Source organism: Podarcis pityusensis, assembly GCF_964106645.2.
Source record: "Podarcis pityusensis genome assembly, chromosome: 2".
Lineage (NCBI taxonomy): Eukaryota > Metazoa > Chordata > Lepidosauria > Squamata > Lacertidae > Podarcis > Podarcis pityusensis.
The window spans coordinates 106,124,279-106,143,414 of NC_138029.1; the positions used below are offsets into that span (position 1 = coordinate 106,124,279).

The 19,136-nt window shown below is 44.7% G+C and overlaps 1 protein-coding gene across 4 annotated transcripts in view; it reads left to right on the plus strand.

The window, feature by feature from the left end:
• Positions 1-19,136, plus strand: part of ARIH2 (ariadne RBR E3 ubiquitin protein ligase 2) — a 37,702-nt gene that overhangs the window by 9,412 nt on the left and 9,154 nt on the right. For all 4 annotated transcript variants that reach the window (XM_080995819.1, XM_080995820.1, XM_080995821.1 and 1 more), the window contains exons 2-11: positions 211-556; positions 7,840-7,907; positions 9,718-9,781; positions 11,724-11,871; positions 12,561-12,682; positions 13,679-13,788; positions 15,676-15,793; positions 17,292-17,342; positions 17,459-17,480; positions 18,406-18,557. In XM_080995819.1, the coding sequence (XP_080851945.1) occupies positions 308-556; positions 7,840-7,907; positions 9,718-9,781; positions 11,724-11,871; positions 12,561-12,682; positions 13,679-13,788; positions 15,676-15,793; positions 17,292-17,342; positions 17,459-17,480; positions 18,406-18,557 (1,104 nt within the window). In that variant the 5' untranslated portion in view covers positions 211-307. The remainder of the gene's footprint in view (positions 1-210; positions 557-7,839; positions 7,908-9,717; positions 9,782-11,723; positions 11,872-12,560; positions 12,683-13,678; positions 13,789-15,675; positions 15,794-17,291; positions 17,343-17,458; positions 17,481-18,405; positions 18,558-19,136) is intronic.

Consider the following 19,136-nt stretch of genomic DNA (forward strand, 5'->3'; position numbering starts at 1 on the left):
AGCATTCAGTGTCTTACAAAAAAAGTGGTCTGCCTTCATTGTGTATGAACATCACTACTTACTGTTTTAACTTTGTTGAATTCCCGCACTGCTGCCCCCCCCCCATATGAATTCTGTTGTTCTTGTCTGGCTATTTGCAAGCATTTTGTGGGCATTAAACTTACTCATATATTTTCCTCTCCCCCCCCCCTTCCCCTGCCCCAAATTTAGGAGGCAGAGAAGTCAAATGAAGTCAAAAGAGCGATAAGAGTTGTTGAAAAAGAAACGGACGTTACTCTCCTGCTCCGCAGTTTGGCTGAGCACTAAGATGTCTGTGGACATGAACAGCCAGGGCTCTGACAGCAATGAAGAGGACTATGATCCAAACTGTGATGAGGAGGAAGAGGACGAAGAGCCTGGGGACATTGAGGATTACTATGAGGGGGTGGCAAATGACGTGGAGCAACAGGGAGCAGATGCCTTTGACCCTGAGGAATATCAGTTTACCTGCCTGACTTACAAGGAATCGGAGAGTACCCTGAATGAGCACATGGTCAGCTTGGCCTCTGCATTAAAGGTGAGCAGCACTGTGGCATGCGATGAAGGTGCACCTTTAAGGCTGCAAAACGGACAAGGAAAACTTGAACCGCTTGGTCTGCCATCAGAGCTGTAAGTGAAACATGACCAAAACTGCTGTGGATCTGGGGTGGCTGTGTTTCCAGTTTCGCTTTGTGTGTGTGCCCCTTTTCACAGAGCACAAGTACTTTAATACTCGTGGGCACCAAATATGGCTGAACTCTCCTTTACTGACTTCCTAGTACTTAACACAGGCATAGGCAAACTCGGCCCTCCAGTTGTTTTGGGACTACAATTCCCATCATCCCTGACCACTGGTCCTGTTAGCTAGGGATGATAGGAGTTGTAGTCCCAAAACATCTGGAGTTTGCCTATGCCTGACTTAACACTTCTTGTTTAAAAAAGTTTCTAGTGCTCAGTGCTGTATATTTTTGTGGTGGTGTCTGTTCCAGGCTTAAGGTCAAATGGGATTTGGGGTAGGAGTTCTCTCCCTTTTAGTCACTGTTCATACTGTGGCTCCCCTTTCTTCCCATGGTCTTTCAATGCTAATCTCCTTATCTGTAGTAACATCTTTGCAAATGCATCTCCTCTTCACTTGCCACTGCCATTTAAGTCCTTTCTAAAATGACTGCTGTAAAAAGCAGTATTGCAGTTGGTATAAACTCTGGTGAACTGCTTTCATAATTATCTCTTTCATAGACCCCTTTCTTTTGCAAAGCATCTCAAAGGAGAAAGTCAATTGCACCTGTCCTAAGAGGATGAAATCTAGAATAAATAAGGCAAAGTGTTTTGCTGTGCTAGCTTGCATTAAGCAAAATGGTAGCTCTTGATCTGAGCTTCATTTTGGGTTGCTTAAGACTTCTCAGTGCAACTAGAAAGCACTGAATTTGTAATTCTTTGTTGCATCATAATTGGGTCTTACTTCTGCAATGCACATTTGGCCCCAGAAGTTATTGCAAAAGAGGAAGCCCAAGATGATATGCAAATAACTGAGGAGCTAAAATAGATTCCAAGTGAGTACATGGAGAAAAGACACATTAAAAGTTCCAGTTCAGCAATTTGATAATGTGTTGTGCATCTTACGGAGAAATAATCATAGACTTCAGGAGAAGCAGACTGGGTCTCCTGAAATCCTATAATTACCATGACAAATGGATTGTTAGAGTAGGCGCTGTTGCCTGCTGCTGTACCAGTGACTAATTGCTCATGGGGCGGGGGGAGACAATTTCTATGTGTGTTGAAGGGAAGAGAACAATAATCTGTAAGTATTTGGTTAATACTGCTTGGGCAGTAGCCTTAATCTAGAAGCTTTCAAGGCCTTTTGCAGATGCTCAGTTCAATTTCTGAGCAGAAGCCAGCATTTGACACTTGGTGCAAGCCATCTGGCATAATCGTGACAGAGAGTAATGAACTGCCATGAACTTAAACCACTAACAAATCTTATCACCAAGAAAGTAATGCACAGAATAGGTTTCTGTTGCTCATCTTCTAACAGCACTATAGGCACTTGAAACCTCGCCTAATATTCACCAGGCTAAGAGTTATGAACCAAATGAAACTCTGGACACAATAAATTCTGTGAAGCTTAAAGGTAAAGGTACCCCTGCCATTAGGTCCAGTCGCGGACAACTCTGGGGTTGCGGCGCTCATCTCGCTCTGTAGGCCGAGGGAGCCATCAAGACATAATTGAGAACGGCAGTCTTGTTCTGTATGCGCACATTAAGTGCCTGATGTTCCTGGAAAGGACGGTGGAGCTCTGAATTCTCTGAAGGTGTGCTAATAGATGCATGGCCCACTTCCACACTTAAAAGTTCATAGCTTCATTGTGGAATCTTACTTGCTCTTTAGAAGCTGTTTTTTTCAGGGGTCTCCTTCCTCAACTTTTGAACTGCCATCTAGATTTGACAGCGGAAATAACCTAGATTCTTAATTGGCATTGTGCTCTTCAAATGCATTGTCAAGCTGCATTCCCTTCGGCAGGAAAGAGGATATATTTCTCGGCTAAGCCAAGTTTGAGGCAATTCACGGCGAAGAAATCAAGCAGTTGTAACTCTGGGAATGGTTTTAGTGTGCTGCCTTGCTTTTCTCCAGCCTGCCAAAAAGAGGTGAAGGCAAAGCCTCTATTAATTGGAGTTGGTGCTTTTTAGCCAGGCTCACTTCCCATTTGGCTAAATGATATTCTGGATATCATCATATGAGCAGCCTCCACTGAACCCCGGGAGCCTTCTAATTACAAATGTGTCATGCTTTGCAATTACCGCTATGTCACCTTAGATACCTTGAGCAATTATTCTTAGCAGTGCTTAAACCGTGCTGTGATTATGGCCACCTAAACAGCTTTGATAATCCTGAGCTAATCCTTTTGTGACTGCTTCTAGTGTGTTGTGCTGCCAAATTGGTCCTTCAGAGACCTGCCTTGGTTGGCTGCTTTATTTGTCACGTTGGAAACAGGGTCCGCATCAGCATCTTGGCAGGTCTGGCCAACAGCTACCACCAGTGCTTTGCTGCTGCTGCTGCTCAATGCCCTCCCTATCTTTCTCTTTGCAGCGACAGAGCCAGCTCATTATTCCCCCCCAACACCGCATCCCAATTCCTTTTGCTCCCCCCCCCACCCCTCTTACTTAAAGCTTTTTCTGCCTCTTCCTCATAACCTGGACTCTGAGAAAAGGCCAAATAAGTGAGGTGTTCTGGGATAGGTGACCACAAGAATGTTTACTTGGGGACTAGGAAGACTTTTTAACCTGGAACTTTTAAAACGCAGAATGCAGAGCCCAGGGAAGGCAGCAGGGGAGAAGGTCGATGGTCTCCCAGACTCTGCACACGAGAGCCAGGCTTCCCTCACAAGCAGTGAGCACACATTGGAGCTGGAGACACTGTGTTTCACTATACTTTTAAGGCAGAAATCAAGTTAGATAAACTTGTTTAAGGGTCCTTGTTGAGTTGGCCTCCCCTAAGGTCAACAATTAAGGTAAAGGTAAAGGGACCCCTGACCATTAGGTCCAGTCATGACCGACTCTGGGGTTGCGGCGCTCATCTCGCTTTATTGGCCGAGGGAGCCGGTCTACAGCTTCCGGTTCATGTGGCCACCATGACTAAGCTGCTTCTGGCAAACCAGAGCAGCGCACGGAAACGCCATTTACCTTCCTGCCAGAGCGGTACCTATTAATCTACTTGCACTTTGATGTGCTTTCGAACTGCTAGGTGGGCAGGAGCAGGGACCGAGCAATGGGAGCTCACCCCGTCACAGGGATTCAAACCGCAGACCTTCTGATCGGCAAGTCCTAGGCTCTGTGGTTTAACCCACAGCGCCACCCGCGTCCCTCAAGGTCAACAATTATCCTTATTCTAACATTTAAAAGAGATCTGTTCTTTCCTTTTTCCATTATCTTAGTCCTTGTTTTGGTATGCTGTCGTCACTCTGCATAAAGAAAAATTTAATGTCTCGTAAAGCAAAGTATCAGGATGTCTGGTCTGTTTCCTTGGCAAGCCTGAATATAGTGCTATCGGGAAGACCTGAGCCTCTTCCTGGGGGGTCACCACTTACCCAGCAATCTTGCGTAGCTATATTTGCACAAAGGCTACTTTGATACCTTTCACTTCCTTCTTGTTTGACTGGGGAAATGAGCCACAAGTGTACAGAGGCAGTTCAAAATCCATCCTACTTCTCTTTTGATTTATGGAACCCTAAGGCTTGTGGATTTGCAAGAAGTAAAAATCTTGTCTCACAGCAGTTGGATCTTGGCAGCATGTGGCGAGCGGGGGAAGCACAGGAACATATTTTTTGACAAACCTGGGAATTTAACTTGATTTTATGGCTAGGCTAGGTAATGGAGTATTGATAACTGTGTAACACAGTTTCCAGCGGGGTAGCTATTTTTGTCTCTTGCAGCACTACCATAACAGTCTCATGGCACCTTTAAAGTCTAGGGGTGAGATCAGAAGGCAGTGGATGCAAGTTCTTCCTCCTCCCCCTGTAGCTTCCACAACTGGCTCTGAGCATCTCTACAGAGCATGTTTGGGGGGCTGCAGGAGGAAAAGGAAGGGGAAGTCCTCCATGCACAAGCAGAATGCCAGTCTTAGACTGTATTGCCCTAGCTTTGGCACAAGCTTTCTTACACTCATGGCTGGGGGTTTTTGTAGTGGAATGCAGAAAATGACAGACTGTGTTAATTATGTTATTAATAGCCGCCATTCACAGAAAGCAGTGTTTAACAACAGGCATCTTGGCATTAAGGGAGGCGGGTGGCGCTGTGGGTAAAACCTCAGCGCCTAGGACTTGCCGATCGTATGGTTGGCGGTTCGAATCCCCGCGGCGGGGTGAGCTTTCGTCGTTCGGTCCCAGCTCCTGCCCACCTAGCAGTTCGAAAGCACCCTTAAGTGCAAGTAGATAAATAGGGACCGCTTTATAGCGGGAAGGTAAACGGCGTTTCCGTGTGCTGCGCTGGTGCTGGCTCGCCAGCTGCAGCTTCGTCACGCTGGCCACGTGACCTGGAAGTGTCTTCGGACGGCGCCAGCTCACAGCCTCTAGAGCGAGATGAGCACGCAACCCTAGAGTCGGACACGACTGGCCCATACAGGCAGGGGTACCTTTACCTTTATCTTGGCATTGGTAAGCCAATTAACACACGCAGTGTGGTTTCAGTCCACAAGTGATAGGGTTGAACCTCTTGATGTGTTGAGTTCAGTGGTTTCACATTGCAGTTTCCTTCTGAAGTTCCTTTGTTCAAGGCTGGTCATCTTAAAGTTTGTGACTTTATAGCATCCAGGGCAATGTTCCACTGCTGGGGTTTTTCTAAAAAAAATTCCATTTCTGTTTAAAGACTTGTGCCCATTCATGCTTTTACATAAAGTGGCCTGGTTGCCCTACGTAGAATGCAAAGGGGCATTGTCGGCAGTTGACATATTTCATATCATTTTTGTTTTATTTATTAAATTTATATTCTGCCCTTCCTCCCGAAGCAGCCCAGGGCAGTAAACAGATCCACAATTAAAAAACTAAAGCATTCTGAAACAAACACATATTTTTCCTGCTGTGTGTCAAGTTAGGGTGTACAACTACATTAAATACATACACTTCAAAGGCAGCAGACCTTTTGCGCATGAAACAAAACAGGACAGAATGGACCTATGATTGAATGCCAATGAGACTGAAACGAGAACCCATCTCTACTCTGAATTAATAGGCTGATGAGCATTTGTGCACAAGTGGTCAAACTGCAGAAATGGTTGTCACGCTGACATTTAATTTGTTCCATGACGTATGGACTTGGGCTCAGAAAGAGTGTAAGCAGCAGCTGGAGTAAAAGCATCTCTATCCCTGGTTGTTGGGACCAAGTGGTCACTTCATTTTTTGCATTTTTACTATAGTACTATACTCAAATATGGTTTACAACCCATAGAAACAGCCTGTACTGCCTTTAAAGATTTTTTTTTTATCCTGTTGTGATGTTTTGTGAGAGGGTGATGTAAATACTTTCATAAGTTAAAATTACAAAATTGCATTTTATTTATTTGTTTGTTTAATATCCCACCTTTCTTCCAGGGCAGGACTCAAAAGCAAGGCAGCTCACAGCATACATTAGTTTAAAACCAGGCACAACTAAAAACATGCAAGAAATATAAATGTTTAAAAGCAGGTAAATAAGTAACCCTGCATAATAAAATACATAATTCAAATGTTGCCATCTTTAAAAAAAATTCAGAATGGATCTAAAAACAAGCTAACAAATTTTTGCCGTTCACTTATAAATACTATTTGCATATATTTTGTTGATTTTATCCTCTAACAAGAAAACAAAGCCACCTGCTATCAACTGCAAGAAACCCAGGACAACCTCAGCAAAAATATCATGCACAAATGCCACGGAAGCCATGCAAAGAGTGCAACTGCTGAATCCTGCCCTATGGAACCTGTCTCTGCACAACAGCACCCAAACCACCAGACTAAGACATTTCTATTTACCCAGATTTTTGGTAGTTAAGGTAGCCTCTAGGGTGGGGTAGAACGTGTCCTACTTACTGTGCTGTTGCATGAGCATTTTAGGAGTTTTGTTATTGGACATTGAGTTTAAAATTTTCCAGCTTTTAACTGATTTTATCTATTTGCATTTTATCTTAAGTTGCTTTGAGCCTTTGTTTTGTATAAAGCAACTGACAAATGCTGATAGTCGTAGTAATAATAATAATAATAATAATAATAATAATAATAATAATAAACAAAACCAACACATGTCCAGTTGCTCAGCTGCTGCTCATCTTTATGGCTGCCCTTTTCCCACATGGTCGACAGTTTGCCAGTTAATCTCTAGTTTTGAATTGTGAATTGCTGCTGATAGTGGTTACAATTAAAAAAAAAATTTCATACCAATGGGTTGTATTAAACGGAGTAATTTTTAGTTACTCATTCTTCTGAATGTCGCAACATCCGGAGAAACAGGGAGGAATGGCTTTGAGCGTGAAATTGAGCTGCAAGTTGTGGGGTGCTTTTCTGTAAGGAGACTGAGGAACTAAAAGAAGCCACAGTGATGTTTCTCAGGGCCCTGTTCCTGTTTCAGTGCATGAGGAAGAATCCAAAGAAGCAAAAACTTCTTCCATTGCCTATTAATTCCTGCTAATCAATTTTGCAGGCACCTACCTCCTATGAGAGGAGCTGGTTCCCAAATCTGTGCAGATACAACCCTGCAGGTACACTTTGATATGAAGCCTTTTTAAACCACCCATTGCAGAGTACTTTATTCTCCCTTGAATGTCACTGGAATCAATGGAGTCTTGGGCAGAGCTACTATGTTTACTTGGCACAGTCAACCTTATGAAATGCATTCTTCTGCTTGCATAATTCTTCCAATACTTCAGTTATCAAATCTGGAGTAAGGGGCTTTCGCTAGTGCAGGATTTCCCAAACTTGGAGTTTCAGCTGTTTTTGGACTACAACTCCCATCATCCCTAGCTAGCAGGATCGGTTGTCAGGAATGATGGGAACTGTAGTCCACAATCAGCTGGAGACCCAAGTTTGGGAAATCTTCCGCTAGTGGGACCCGTTAGTTGAATCCTGCCCATGCTTTTGTTCTTGGTCTTGAGACATAAGTGGAAAACTAAGTAACATGGTGGCTAAGGGGAAGAACATTTGAGAGGGGTAGAGATTTGCTTTTCCTCGGGAATGTTGGTATCATTGTGAAAATACAAATTGGCCTTGTTTTGTAGATATGGAAGGTAGATATGTCCTTGCAGCAGGTATGTTTGACACGTTAATTTAATCTGGTTTCTCCCCTTCCTTTCTTTCTTTAGGTGTCCCATGCAGTTGCTAAACTTGTATTAGTTAGCTTCCACTGGCAAATCTCAGAAATTTTGGAAAGGTAAGCACGTCTTCAAGCTGTGGAGCATTATTACTGTGGTTTTCTTTTCACTGCCCTTGGAGTATCATATTTTCTTTTTCTTTGAGCCGTTACCAGAGTTGCAATCCTATGAACACTTGGTATTGCACACTGGGGTTTAATTTTCAAGCAAGCAGATGTTGGCTACTTTGAAAATTGACAAAAGGGATAATGATCCATGGCTGATGAAGAATATGGTTCATTGGCCGGCCTTGGTTTGGACAAAAAACAAGGGGTCCATGTGTAGGCTAAAGCAAAAAAATCAAAAACGTGCACAAAAACGCTGATTTGAAAATTCAATTTATGTGAATAGTAGTAGCTAGCATAAAACACCCGTTTCCAAATACATCCTTCATCAGTGTATGTACATTTTGCTGTAAGGCCAAACACACAAAACAATTAACATCTGTTCAATATACCGGTACTGCCTATAAACAATTTAAAACCACAAGGCCCTGCTGATATAAATAATAAATTTCATTAATACAATAAAAGTTATATAAAAATACTCCAAAAGCTACTACAGCCATAATATAATCACTTCACCTAATAAAGCACATAAATAATTGTTGCTTACCTATCCTACGATCATACAAGCCTCACAGAAACAAAAAAACTTTCCTGGTGCCCTGATCTTAATGCCAGATCCTTTTGTATCTCAAGCTATACTTCTACACAAATTTAATTGGTTGTTTTTGCTCATTAGCGTTTGATGCTGAATACATTACTACAGTAGTACCTCGGGTTAAGTACTTAATTCGTTCTGGAGGTCTGTACTTAACCTGAAACTGTTCTTAACCTGAAGCACCACTTTATCTAATGGGGCCTCCCGCTGCCGCCGCGCTGCTGGAGCACGATTTCTGTTCTCAACCTGAAGCAAAGTTCTTAACCTGAAGCACTATTTCTGGGTTAGCGGAGTCTGTAACCTGAAGCGTATGTAACCTGAGGTACCACTGTATTCACATAAATTTAATTTTTCAAATCAGCCTTTTCGTGCATAGCCTTGGTTTGGGACAGGATTTCCCACCAACCTTATACTTTGTTTATCATAATGACCTGCCTTCCTTGGTGGCTGTGATGCTGAATAAAATTATGAATGTAATAATCATAATAATAAAAATTATTTATACCCTGCCCTCCCCGGCCAGAGCTGGGCTCAGGGCGGCTAACACCAAAAAAATCACAGTAAAAACAATAAAGGGGGGGGGACAAAAAAAATTTAAAATACAAGTTAAAATACAATTTAAAATGCAGCCTCATTTTAAAAGTAGCTGATAAATCAAGACCGTAAGGGGCGGGAAACATAAGAGTCAGGCTGAGTCCAAACCAAAGGCCAGGCGGAACAGCTCTGTCTTGCAGGCCCTGCGGAAAAATGTCAAGTCCCACAGGGCCCTAGTCTCTTGTGACAGAGCGTTCCACCAAGTCGGGGCCAGTACTGAAAAGGCCCTGGCCCTAGTTGCGACCAATCTAACCACCTTGTGACTTGGGACCTCCAAAGTGTTGTCATTTGTGGACCTTAAGGTCCTCCATGGGGCATACCAGGAGAGGCGGTCCCGTAGGTACATGGGTCCTAGGCCGCATAGGGCTTTAAAGGTCAAAACCAGCACCTTAAACCTGACCCTGTACTCCACCGGGAGCCAGTGCAGCTAGTAAAGCACTGGATGAATGTGATCCCGTGGCAAGGACCCTGTAAGGGCATTCTGCACGTTTCCCGCTGAAATCTGTAGCTCTTGTTTCACCAGCTCTGCAGCTATGGTTCTGCGCTGATTTGAAGTTTTAACTCTTCCTTCAGGCACAAGTCCAATTCTGTCCAGTTGCTAGTGGAAGCACGAGTTCAGCCTGCCTCATCCAAACACGTGAGTAACGGACTGTTCCGGCATGCTTGATGCTAAAACTCCTTGTATAGTTCCCCAGAGACTAGTTCTTGCCTCCTTGCCTGCTCTCTGCTAGCTCATGCAGTGCTGCTCTTGTGGGTTCAGTAATAAAATTCTGGCGTAAAGCTATGATCCTGACCTTTTGGATCTGGTCGGATCTCTGGCATTTTGCCGCAGGAAGCAGTCAAATGCACTTCAGCTGCCGGTTGTACAGCAGTGGTGGTCAGGATCTGTAGGGTTTAATCTGCATAGTAAAGGATTAGTTCTCTGGTATCATCAACAATTCTTGAAAGTTACCCTGAACTGTGTTGTTTTAAGAGTATGGCTAACCAAGCTACCAGCTCTGGAAAGAGGTTGCTTTTTCACTTTCAAGCAGAAAGGTCTTGTGTATCCAGAAAGCTCTCTCTGATTAGGAAAAACCTGGCCTAGTTGACTTGGAAAATGGATTAGATAAGCTGCTGGTTCATAGATTTAACCTTTTTACAAGTGCGGTTGGGACATTTGCCCATCTGTGAGCGGAAAGGTATCTTTCTCATGCTCTAAACAGGATGTGCAAGTTGGAGGGGTTTTTTTGAGCTACATTCCAAACCATAAATGAGTTTGTTGGTAATGTATGTAATTGCCCTGAGATGAAAACCAGCCTCGCTGCCCTACTGTCTCACAGAAAGCACCCAATACTGTGCTGAGCAGCTTGCTCAGCTCTTCACTGTCCAAAAGATCAGGCCTTGTATTGCTTCTCCCCTTTTACTTGCAATATATTTAGTTGCCCTCAACATGTCTTACCCTGTAGAGATGGGGGGGACCTGTGAACCGGCATACGTTGCTGGACTACAACTCCCATCATCCCTGAACATTGTGCTGGCTGGCGTCGATGGGAGCTGGAGTCCAAAATCAGGGAGGGCCACAGGTTCCCCAACCCTGATGTAGAGCAATATTATTATTTTTAGAACAGGGTGGTATATAGTTGTTGCAATAGCTGATCCATTGGCCACTTGCTACCCTGCAGTGTTGATGTAATTAAGGTAACTGCTGGAAACTGCAAATCCAGAGACCTCTGAGAGGAACAGCTTCTTTTGCCATTGGCAGATAAGTGGGCCTAACTGGTACAAGTGTCTCCACGGATCACAATTAGATTCCATGTACTTAAGCTCACTTAACATACATTGCTATCAAGAAAAGTGTATCAATATGTAGAACCCCATGTATATTATCCAATGCTGGAGACTTGTTAACAACAAGATATAACTGGGCACAAAGTGTCTCAAACGTGAGCTGGAGATGTGTGGCTAATAAACGTGCATTTAATATAGGCCACATAACTTTAATGAATGAGTTGTCAAATGAATGAGTTGGTGGCTCTGTTGATATGCTTGTTTACAACTGTTTCTCCAATGTTTTTATCTGATCCAATTATCACTGCTGCAATATTCACTCTTTGATGATCAAGTCTGAGTTTGAGGATTAGCTAATAAAGGAATACCCCCTTCTAATCATTCTTGCTGCTGATTTATTCTGTAATATGAGCAGCGTAAAGAAATGGCTCCCTCTTTGATCTGGCCACAGAGTGAAACCTAGTTTGTCCTCCTCCCTGATTTTAATCCATCCTCCCATTTGGCCAAGCCCTTGGGGGATAGCCGTTAAATCGATTCTGAAAAGAACAGTGAGAAGCAGTTGTCAGAAGCTCAAAGTGACATGTGAACAGCATAAATTAAATGGGTGCAGTAATCTACGAGCTAGCGAAGTGTGAATGCATCCCAAGAAACTACAACGTGTTGCATTGCATTCCATTCTTGCTGCCAGTTCCCACGTAGGATGAAACGAGAGACGTCGCAACTCGTCCAGACTGTTTGCTGCAAACTGCAGTTTGGGCTCTTGTCAGTAATTTTAGCTTTCTCTCCCTCCCTTCCCCCTTTTTGAATCCCAGGCCATGGTACATTCCTCCCAGCACTGCGCTGTGTGTATGCAGTTTGTCCGAAAGGAAAATTTGTTGTCTCTGGCTTGTCAGCACCAGTTCTGCCGCAGCTGCTGGGAGCAGCACTGTACAGTTCTCGTCAAGGATGGAGTGGGAGTTGGTGAGCTCAGAGCAATGTACCCCTTCTGTACCCCTTCACGTGTCTCTTCCCGCCCATCTTCTTTCAACTTTAAAATGTTTTCATAATCTTACGTGAGCAGAGGTGGGGAGCCTGCTACCCTCCAATCCCCGATACATGGAGCGTGGCTGATCCAATGCCTTAAGTTGCATTTATTTATGTTTTTCACCCCAGCAGTTACAGAACTTGTTGTGGGACATCGGTCAGTCCCACACAGCCTTTTCTGTAACTTCCTGGTCTCCACCCACAGATTCAGTCATACAGTCAACTGTCTCAGTCTTCTCTGTTCTCTTGGTTCAATACTTCTGGTGACAGAGAGAGAGAGATAGAGAGAGAGAATATAAACATAAGCCAGTATGGTGTAGTGGTTAAGAGCGGTAGTCTCGTAATCTGGTGAACCGGGTTCGCTTCCCCGCTCCTCCACATGCAGCTACTGGGTGACCTTGGGCTAGTCACACTTCTCTGAAGTCTCTCAGCCTCACTCACCTCACAGAGTGTTTGTTGTGGGGGAGGAAGGGAAAGGAGAATGTTAGCTGCTTGGAGACTCCTTCGGCTAGTGATAAAGCGGGATATCAAATCCAAACTCCTCTTCTTCATCATCTTCTTCTTTGTCGCTGGTGACACAGTAATGAGGTCGTCACATGCAATAGCTCCTCTGGCTTTTTAAACAGGTGTCTCCTGCATGGCTCAGGACTGCCTGCTCCGGACTCCAGAAGATTTTGTGTTTCCATTGCTACCTAGCGAGGAGCTGAAAGACAAATACAGACGCTACCTCTTCAGGGATTACATTGAGGTATTGTTTGCTGTTTTACCATCAGGGTGTTCTGCGTGTTCTTCAATGCCATGGGAATGCACATACAGTGGTACCTTGGGTTAAGAACTTAATTCGTTCTGGAGGTCCGTTCTTAACCTGAAACTGTTCTTAACCTGAAGCACCACTTTAGCTAATGGGGCCTCCTGCTGCTGCCGCCATGCCACAGCTGCATGATTTCTGTTCTCATCCTGAAGCAAAGTTCTTAACCCGAGGTACTGTTTCTGGGTTAGCAGAGTCTGTAACCTGAAGTGTCTGTAACCCGAGGTACCACTGTAATACCTTTCTGTGAATTAGCATCATTTCATTAAAACTCATTGTCCTCTATCCTGACAGATTCACTTAGCTGCCAAATGCTCCAGTTTTACTCAATCACTATATAAAGTTAAATAAATATACAATAAGATATAAAGTTATCCAATCTTTTTATTTTATCAAGGCTTCCTTATATTTAAAAAAAATCCTTGGTTTTTTTCTTAAAAAACCCAAACCACTGATATACATGAAAAAAGCAAATACAGTGGATCTATACCCCTACAAGAGATTTAAATACCATTTCTTGATTATTTCTTCCACTTGATAAAGAGAAGAATTGCAGTTGTTTAAATCAGTTTAATTTCTTGAATGAATTTACAACTGACCTGAAGGGATGCTATATAAACAACTGTAGCAAGAAATAAGGGCATAATATCAGTTTCATAAAGCAGTTAGAAGAAAACAGTGTAAATATAATGTATGGATCAGACTGGCTGCCAGGGCACATTAAAAAGCTTTTTATCTTTCTTGGAAGTGTGCAGGAGAATTTCCCATCCTTTTTCCCCCCACAAGGATAACAAGGACCTACGTTGGGTCTTCCTTAGGTTAGATTTCCAATATGATAAGATGGACCTTTTTACACATGATAAATCAGAAGTAATGGTTCCTTCCCTCTCAGCTGGGCCAGTTTCTAATACAGGCTTGTGGTGGGTTTCTTTGCAGAGCCATTTCCAGCTGCAGCTCTGTCCCGGCGCAGACTGCCCTATGGTCATACAGGTACAGGAGCCCAAAGCTCGCAGAGTGCAGTGCAATCGATGCAATGAAGTTTTCTGGTAAGAAAATTAAACTTGAGTTGTGAGCAGAGGACAGCAAGGCATGAGTTTTCCTTAGTCAAGGGACCGGAATAGTCCAGAGAGGGAGACTTGAAAAAAGCTGCTTAGGGCATCCAATGCAAAGTATATGAAAATAAAACTTGGTGAGATCAAATTACCCATGCCAAATTGCTTCTCCAGTCGAGCTTTGGAGTGTCCCTCGTGGCTGAAGAAGCTTGCAAACACAGCTATACACAGCTACCTCTAAGGCAGAATTCTCAGTGGCTGGCCAAATTGATGTATCAGGGATACGGGAAACTGCCTTACACCAAGTTGGACCAGTGGTCCTTCTAACTCTGTTATTGTTGACACTGACTGGCAGTGGATCTCCAGAATGGAGTCCTCATCAGCCCTCCCTGGAGATCCGTGGATTGAACCTGGATCCTTTTTCATGCCAAGTATGTGCTCTGCCACTGAGCTACAGACAATCCCCATTAAAGTTGTGAGCGTTGAATGAACACCCAAAGGAGATGCTACAACAGGGGTATGGACCTTTTCTCAGCTCAAGGGCCGCATTCCCTCATGGTAAACCTCCTGGGCAGGGCCAGGAGCAAAAGTGGGTGTGTCTCCTGTCTTTTGTACCACGTCGACTACGTTCCAGCCCCCAAAACTCCACACATCTTGTCAGCCTCCATCCAGACAAGCGGGAGGCATTGTTGCAGCTCAGTAACACATTGTAAGCAGGCAGAAGCAGGGCTGCTGAGGGCTGTAACCTGGGAGAGTCTTGAGGACCAGGTAGGGCTGTGTTTTGTTCTCCAGCTCTGAGTTTCCCCATCCCTCTGCTACAGTACAAATAATTTGCCAGGAGTGCATGATGGCTATTCACAGTCAAGCCTCCCTGATTGGATGGCGCAGTCTTCAAATAACCTATCCTCAGTGAACTGTCACCAGAGGGATGGAAGAAGAGTAGGGAGAAGAAGTGCTTATAAGGACTTTGAGGAAGACAGCAGTACTTTACTACAATACAGTCGTACCTTGGATCCCAAATGCCTTGTTTCTTGGACGTTTTGGCTCCCGAGTGCCGCAAACCCGGAAGTGAGTCTTCCGGTTTGAGAACGTTCTTTGGAACCCAAATGTCTGACGTGGCTTCTGTGGCTTCTGATTGGCTGCAGGAGCTTCCTGCAGCCAATCAGAAGCAGCGCTTTGGTTTCCGAACGTTTTGGAAGTCGAACGGACTTCCAGAACGGATTCCGTTTGACTTCCAAGTTACGACTGTATGTAGTGACAAATAGGTAAGGCTGTGAATACACTGCAGAAAAAAACCAGAACACTGCCGTCAGAGGATGGAGTAGGGGTGAAAGGACTTCTGCTAGTGCGACAGGGCTTCCCTCCCCCCCCCCCCAAAAAAAAATTCCTTGATGGGGGCTGCAGGTGAACCCCTTGAACAATGCACAGAGTGAAGCGAGGTGGAATTGTTCCATCTGGCAAGCTGAAACGCTTGCACAGACTATATGATTGCCATAGCGCTGCAATGAATTCCTCCCCCTGTGTTTTCCTAATTGTTCAGGGTGGAGTGTGTGCATGGAGTGAGGAGGGTCATTGTAGCCCTGTTGTCTGGCTCCTGGAAATTTCACTCAGCCCTTCCCCAGAGCTTACATGATACATGATACTGCTCACATAACCTGCCCCAAGCTTACCTTGGCATAAAAAAGAGCTAAAAATGTATTTTGAGTTTGGATTCTTTCATTTTTTAAAATTGAGATTTGCAAGATACTAAGTTTTGTTGCAGTACCAAATACAGGTCTTTCATGGGATATGTGTGAGTCCCTTCTCTGCTACTTTTTTTTTTTTTTGGTTGCATGCAATACGATTTCTGGAAAGTGGACATGCCTTTCTCTTTGTTTTAAGTTTCAAGTGTCGGCAGATGTACCATGCTCCCACAGATTGTGCCACCATTCGAAAATGGCTCACCAAGTGTGCAGATGACTCTGAAACAGCCAACTATATCAGTGCTCACACTAAAGATGTAAGTGTGTGTGTGTGTTGGAGTGACCTTTCCGTTTATAACTTTGCTCCTTTTGAGGTTTCTTCGGTGGGGGGTTGCAGCAAGCTGCTCTTACATGCTAGATGTTTGTTTATAGTTTTCTCTCAAACTGTTTTCAAACCAGTCTCTATGGCTAATGTGTGCTGTGTTCTAAATAGAGAATGTTGAGCATAGAACATTTCGCCCCCTATCTAGTGCCCTCCCTTCTTTTATTCTCATCTCCATCTCCTCCTAATACATGACTCACCAGTGCCCACCAAGCAGACTAAAGGCACAGTTACACAAAATGGAAAGAAAGTGAAAGGGGTGGGTGGAAAGTATTGGTCTAAACTTCCTGTTGGCATACCTGATGCCTATCACTTCGATCGCCCAGAAAGGAGAACCAGATCTTATTTACGTGTTTCAGATCACACCAGAGAGGAGTTGGACAAGTTAGAACAGGGTCTTCCAAACTTGGGCCGCCACCTATTTTTGGACTACAATTCCCATCATCCCAGATCACTGGTCCTGCTAGCTAGGGATGATGGAGTTGTAGTCCAACAACAGCTGGAGACCCAGGTTTGAGAAACCCTGAACTCTAGAAGAAAGGAAGTGTGAGCAGAATGTAAAAGGAACCTGAAGGCATCTTAATTGTAGTGCTGGTGAAGAATGTGCGAAGTGAATCGAATGTAAGGAGAAACTAATGAAGAAATATTGGGCAGCATGGGATAGCACTGAAGAGCTGCAAAGTAAAGAGATGTTTTATAGTCTATCCATTGGTCCATCTAGCCATGTAGCGTATAACATAACTGTCAGTAGGTCTCCAAAGTCTCAGGCGGAAGTTTTCCCTAGCATGGATCTGTGGCTTCTTTCACTGGAGATACCAAGGCTCAAACCCTAATAAAGGTAAAGGTAAAGGGACCCCTGACCATTAGGTCCAGTCGTGGCCGACTCTGGGGTTGCAGCGCTCATGTCGCTTTATTGGCCGAGGGAGCCGGCGTACAGCTTCCGGGTCATGTGGCCAGCATGACTAAGCCGCTTCTGGCAAACCAGAGCAGTGCACGGAAACGCCGTTTACCTTCCCACCGGAGCGGTACCTATTTATCTACTTGCACTTGGACGTGCTTTTGAGCTGCTAGGTTGGCAGGAGCTGGGACCGAGCAGCGGGAGCTCACCCCGTTGCGGGGATTCGAACCACCGACCTTCTGATCGGCAAGTCCTAGGCTCAGTGGTTTAACCCACAGCGCCACCCGCGTCCCTCAAACCCTAATACCTGCAGGCAAAGCTTGGTGTAAGGCAGCTTCCTATGTTCCCAAGAAGAACAAGACTGAAATATAATTGCGTCCAAGCAAGGAGAGGGGAAAGGGATTGACGACATAGGCAGGCCTGAGAATTCTTGCGCGAGAGAGGAGTACGAAGAGTTGTCAAAGACCAAACTCCTGATTGTTGAAACACATGGGACAATCTAAGGTGTGTTCTCTCTTTTCCTCTCTCCCTCCAGTGTCCCAAGTGCAATATCTGTATTGAAAAGAATGGAGGCTGCAATCACATGGTGAGTAGATTGTGGACAAGATCAGAAATCCTATACTGCTTAATTATAAGCGAAATCTTTGCCTGCTTCTTATTAATGCCTTCTCTCTCCCCCTCCCATCTCTCTTTCTCCTCCAGCAATGCTCCAAATGCAAACATGGTAAGTAGACAGCACCAGGTTTTTTGTGTTAAAATTGGGAGAAATGTTTATCCTTCTGATTTGGATATTATCCCAAACTACCGTATTTTTCGCTCCATAAGACGCACTTTTTTCCTCCTATAAAGTAAGGGGAAATGTGAGTGCGTCTTATGGAGTGCATGGCCTGCGCAGAGAGGTAGAGCTGCGCAGCGCCCCTTCAGCGAAGTGGCAGGAGGAATGGAGCCCCTTCTGTTCCTCCTCCTGCTTCATGCAGGAGAGGAGCTGTGCAGAGAGGGAGAGCTGCGCAGCGCCCCTTCAGCGACGCGCCTGTCCTGGGAGCCGGAGGAGGAACAGAAGGGACTCCTTTGCAGGAGAGGCGCTGTGCAGAGAGGGAGAACTGCGCAGCGCCCCTTCAGCGACGCGCCTGTCCTGGCTTCTGCCTTAGCCGCACGCAGACTCTTCGGGCAGGGGGCGCCTTCATCCCGCTGCCCGAGAGAGGCTGCGTGCGGCTATCCTATAAGCCAGGACAGCAAGAGGGATCGCTACGCAGTGATCCCGCTTGCCGTCCTGGCTTCTGCCTTAGCCATGCGCAGCCTATTCCGGGCAGGGGGAGCCTTCATCCCGCTGCCCCTGAAGAGGCTTGGCGCGGTTATCCCAGAAGCCAGGACAGCCACACGGTATCCCAGACGCCAGATCCCTCTTACTGTTCTGGCTTCTGCGATTCAAAATATTTTTTTTTCTTGTTTTCCTCCCCCCAAAACTAGGTGCGTCTTATCGTCTGGTGTGTCCTATAGAGCGAAAAATATGGTAGCTCTTCTAGTTAATGTGCAAGCTCTTTGGTAGCATCTTTGCCCCTTAGAGGAAGAGGTGTCGATCTTGTTCCTCAAAGAAGCATTGCTTTATTCATTGCCTTGTGCAATAACGTTTCCTCTCCTGCCCTCTGCAGACTTCTGCTGGATGTGTCTGGGGGATTGGAAGACTCACGGCAGCGAGTACTACGAATGCAGTCGGTACAAAGAGAATCCTGATATTGTAAACCAGAGTCAGCAAGCACAGGCCAGGGAGGCCCTTAAGAAGTACTTGTTCTATTTTGAAAGGGTAGGAGACATCTCCTTGGCTGGAGCTAACGGTAGCCTTTTTCGTGAGCCCCACCTTCTGCAAAGGGCAATGCTAATGAGGATTGTGAGAAAGCCCTCATTGAACAAAACATTCTGTAGCCACAGATCAAGATCATTCCTCAAGGTTATTCTTCCAGAAGCAAGCTCCTTTTCAGTGATAATCTCTGCCAGTCCTGTAATGAGAGTGCTCTTTCCTTGAAGCCAACAGCAATAGGTTGCTTTAAATTTTCTGGTGCTGAACTGTGCTCTGCTGTGGAATCTTCCTACAAGTGTACAGTTTGCCTTCTGTAAATCTACATAACTCTGCACCAAAACTGCTTAAAGCTGCCTCTTGGCTTGTAATTCTTAATCCCTGTATAATAAAGTATTTGCATTGTGTAAACACCTAGATTGTCCCCTCCAAAATATATTATGGAAATAAGATTTTTGCATATATGTGTGTGTTCCACGTAACATATTAAAAAAGAGCATATATGAAAAACCTTGCTTTCTTTAGACAATGCTTCAGGAAGCTTTCCTATTTAAAACGTGGCAAAACCTTGCTCCAGTTTGATCTCGC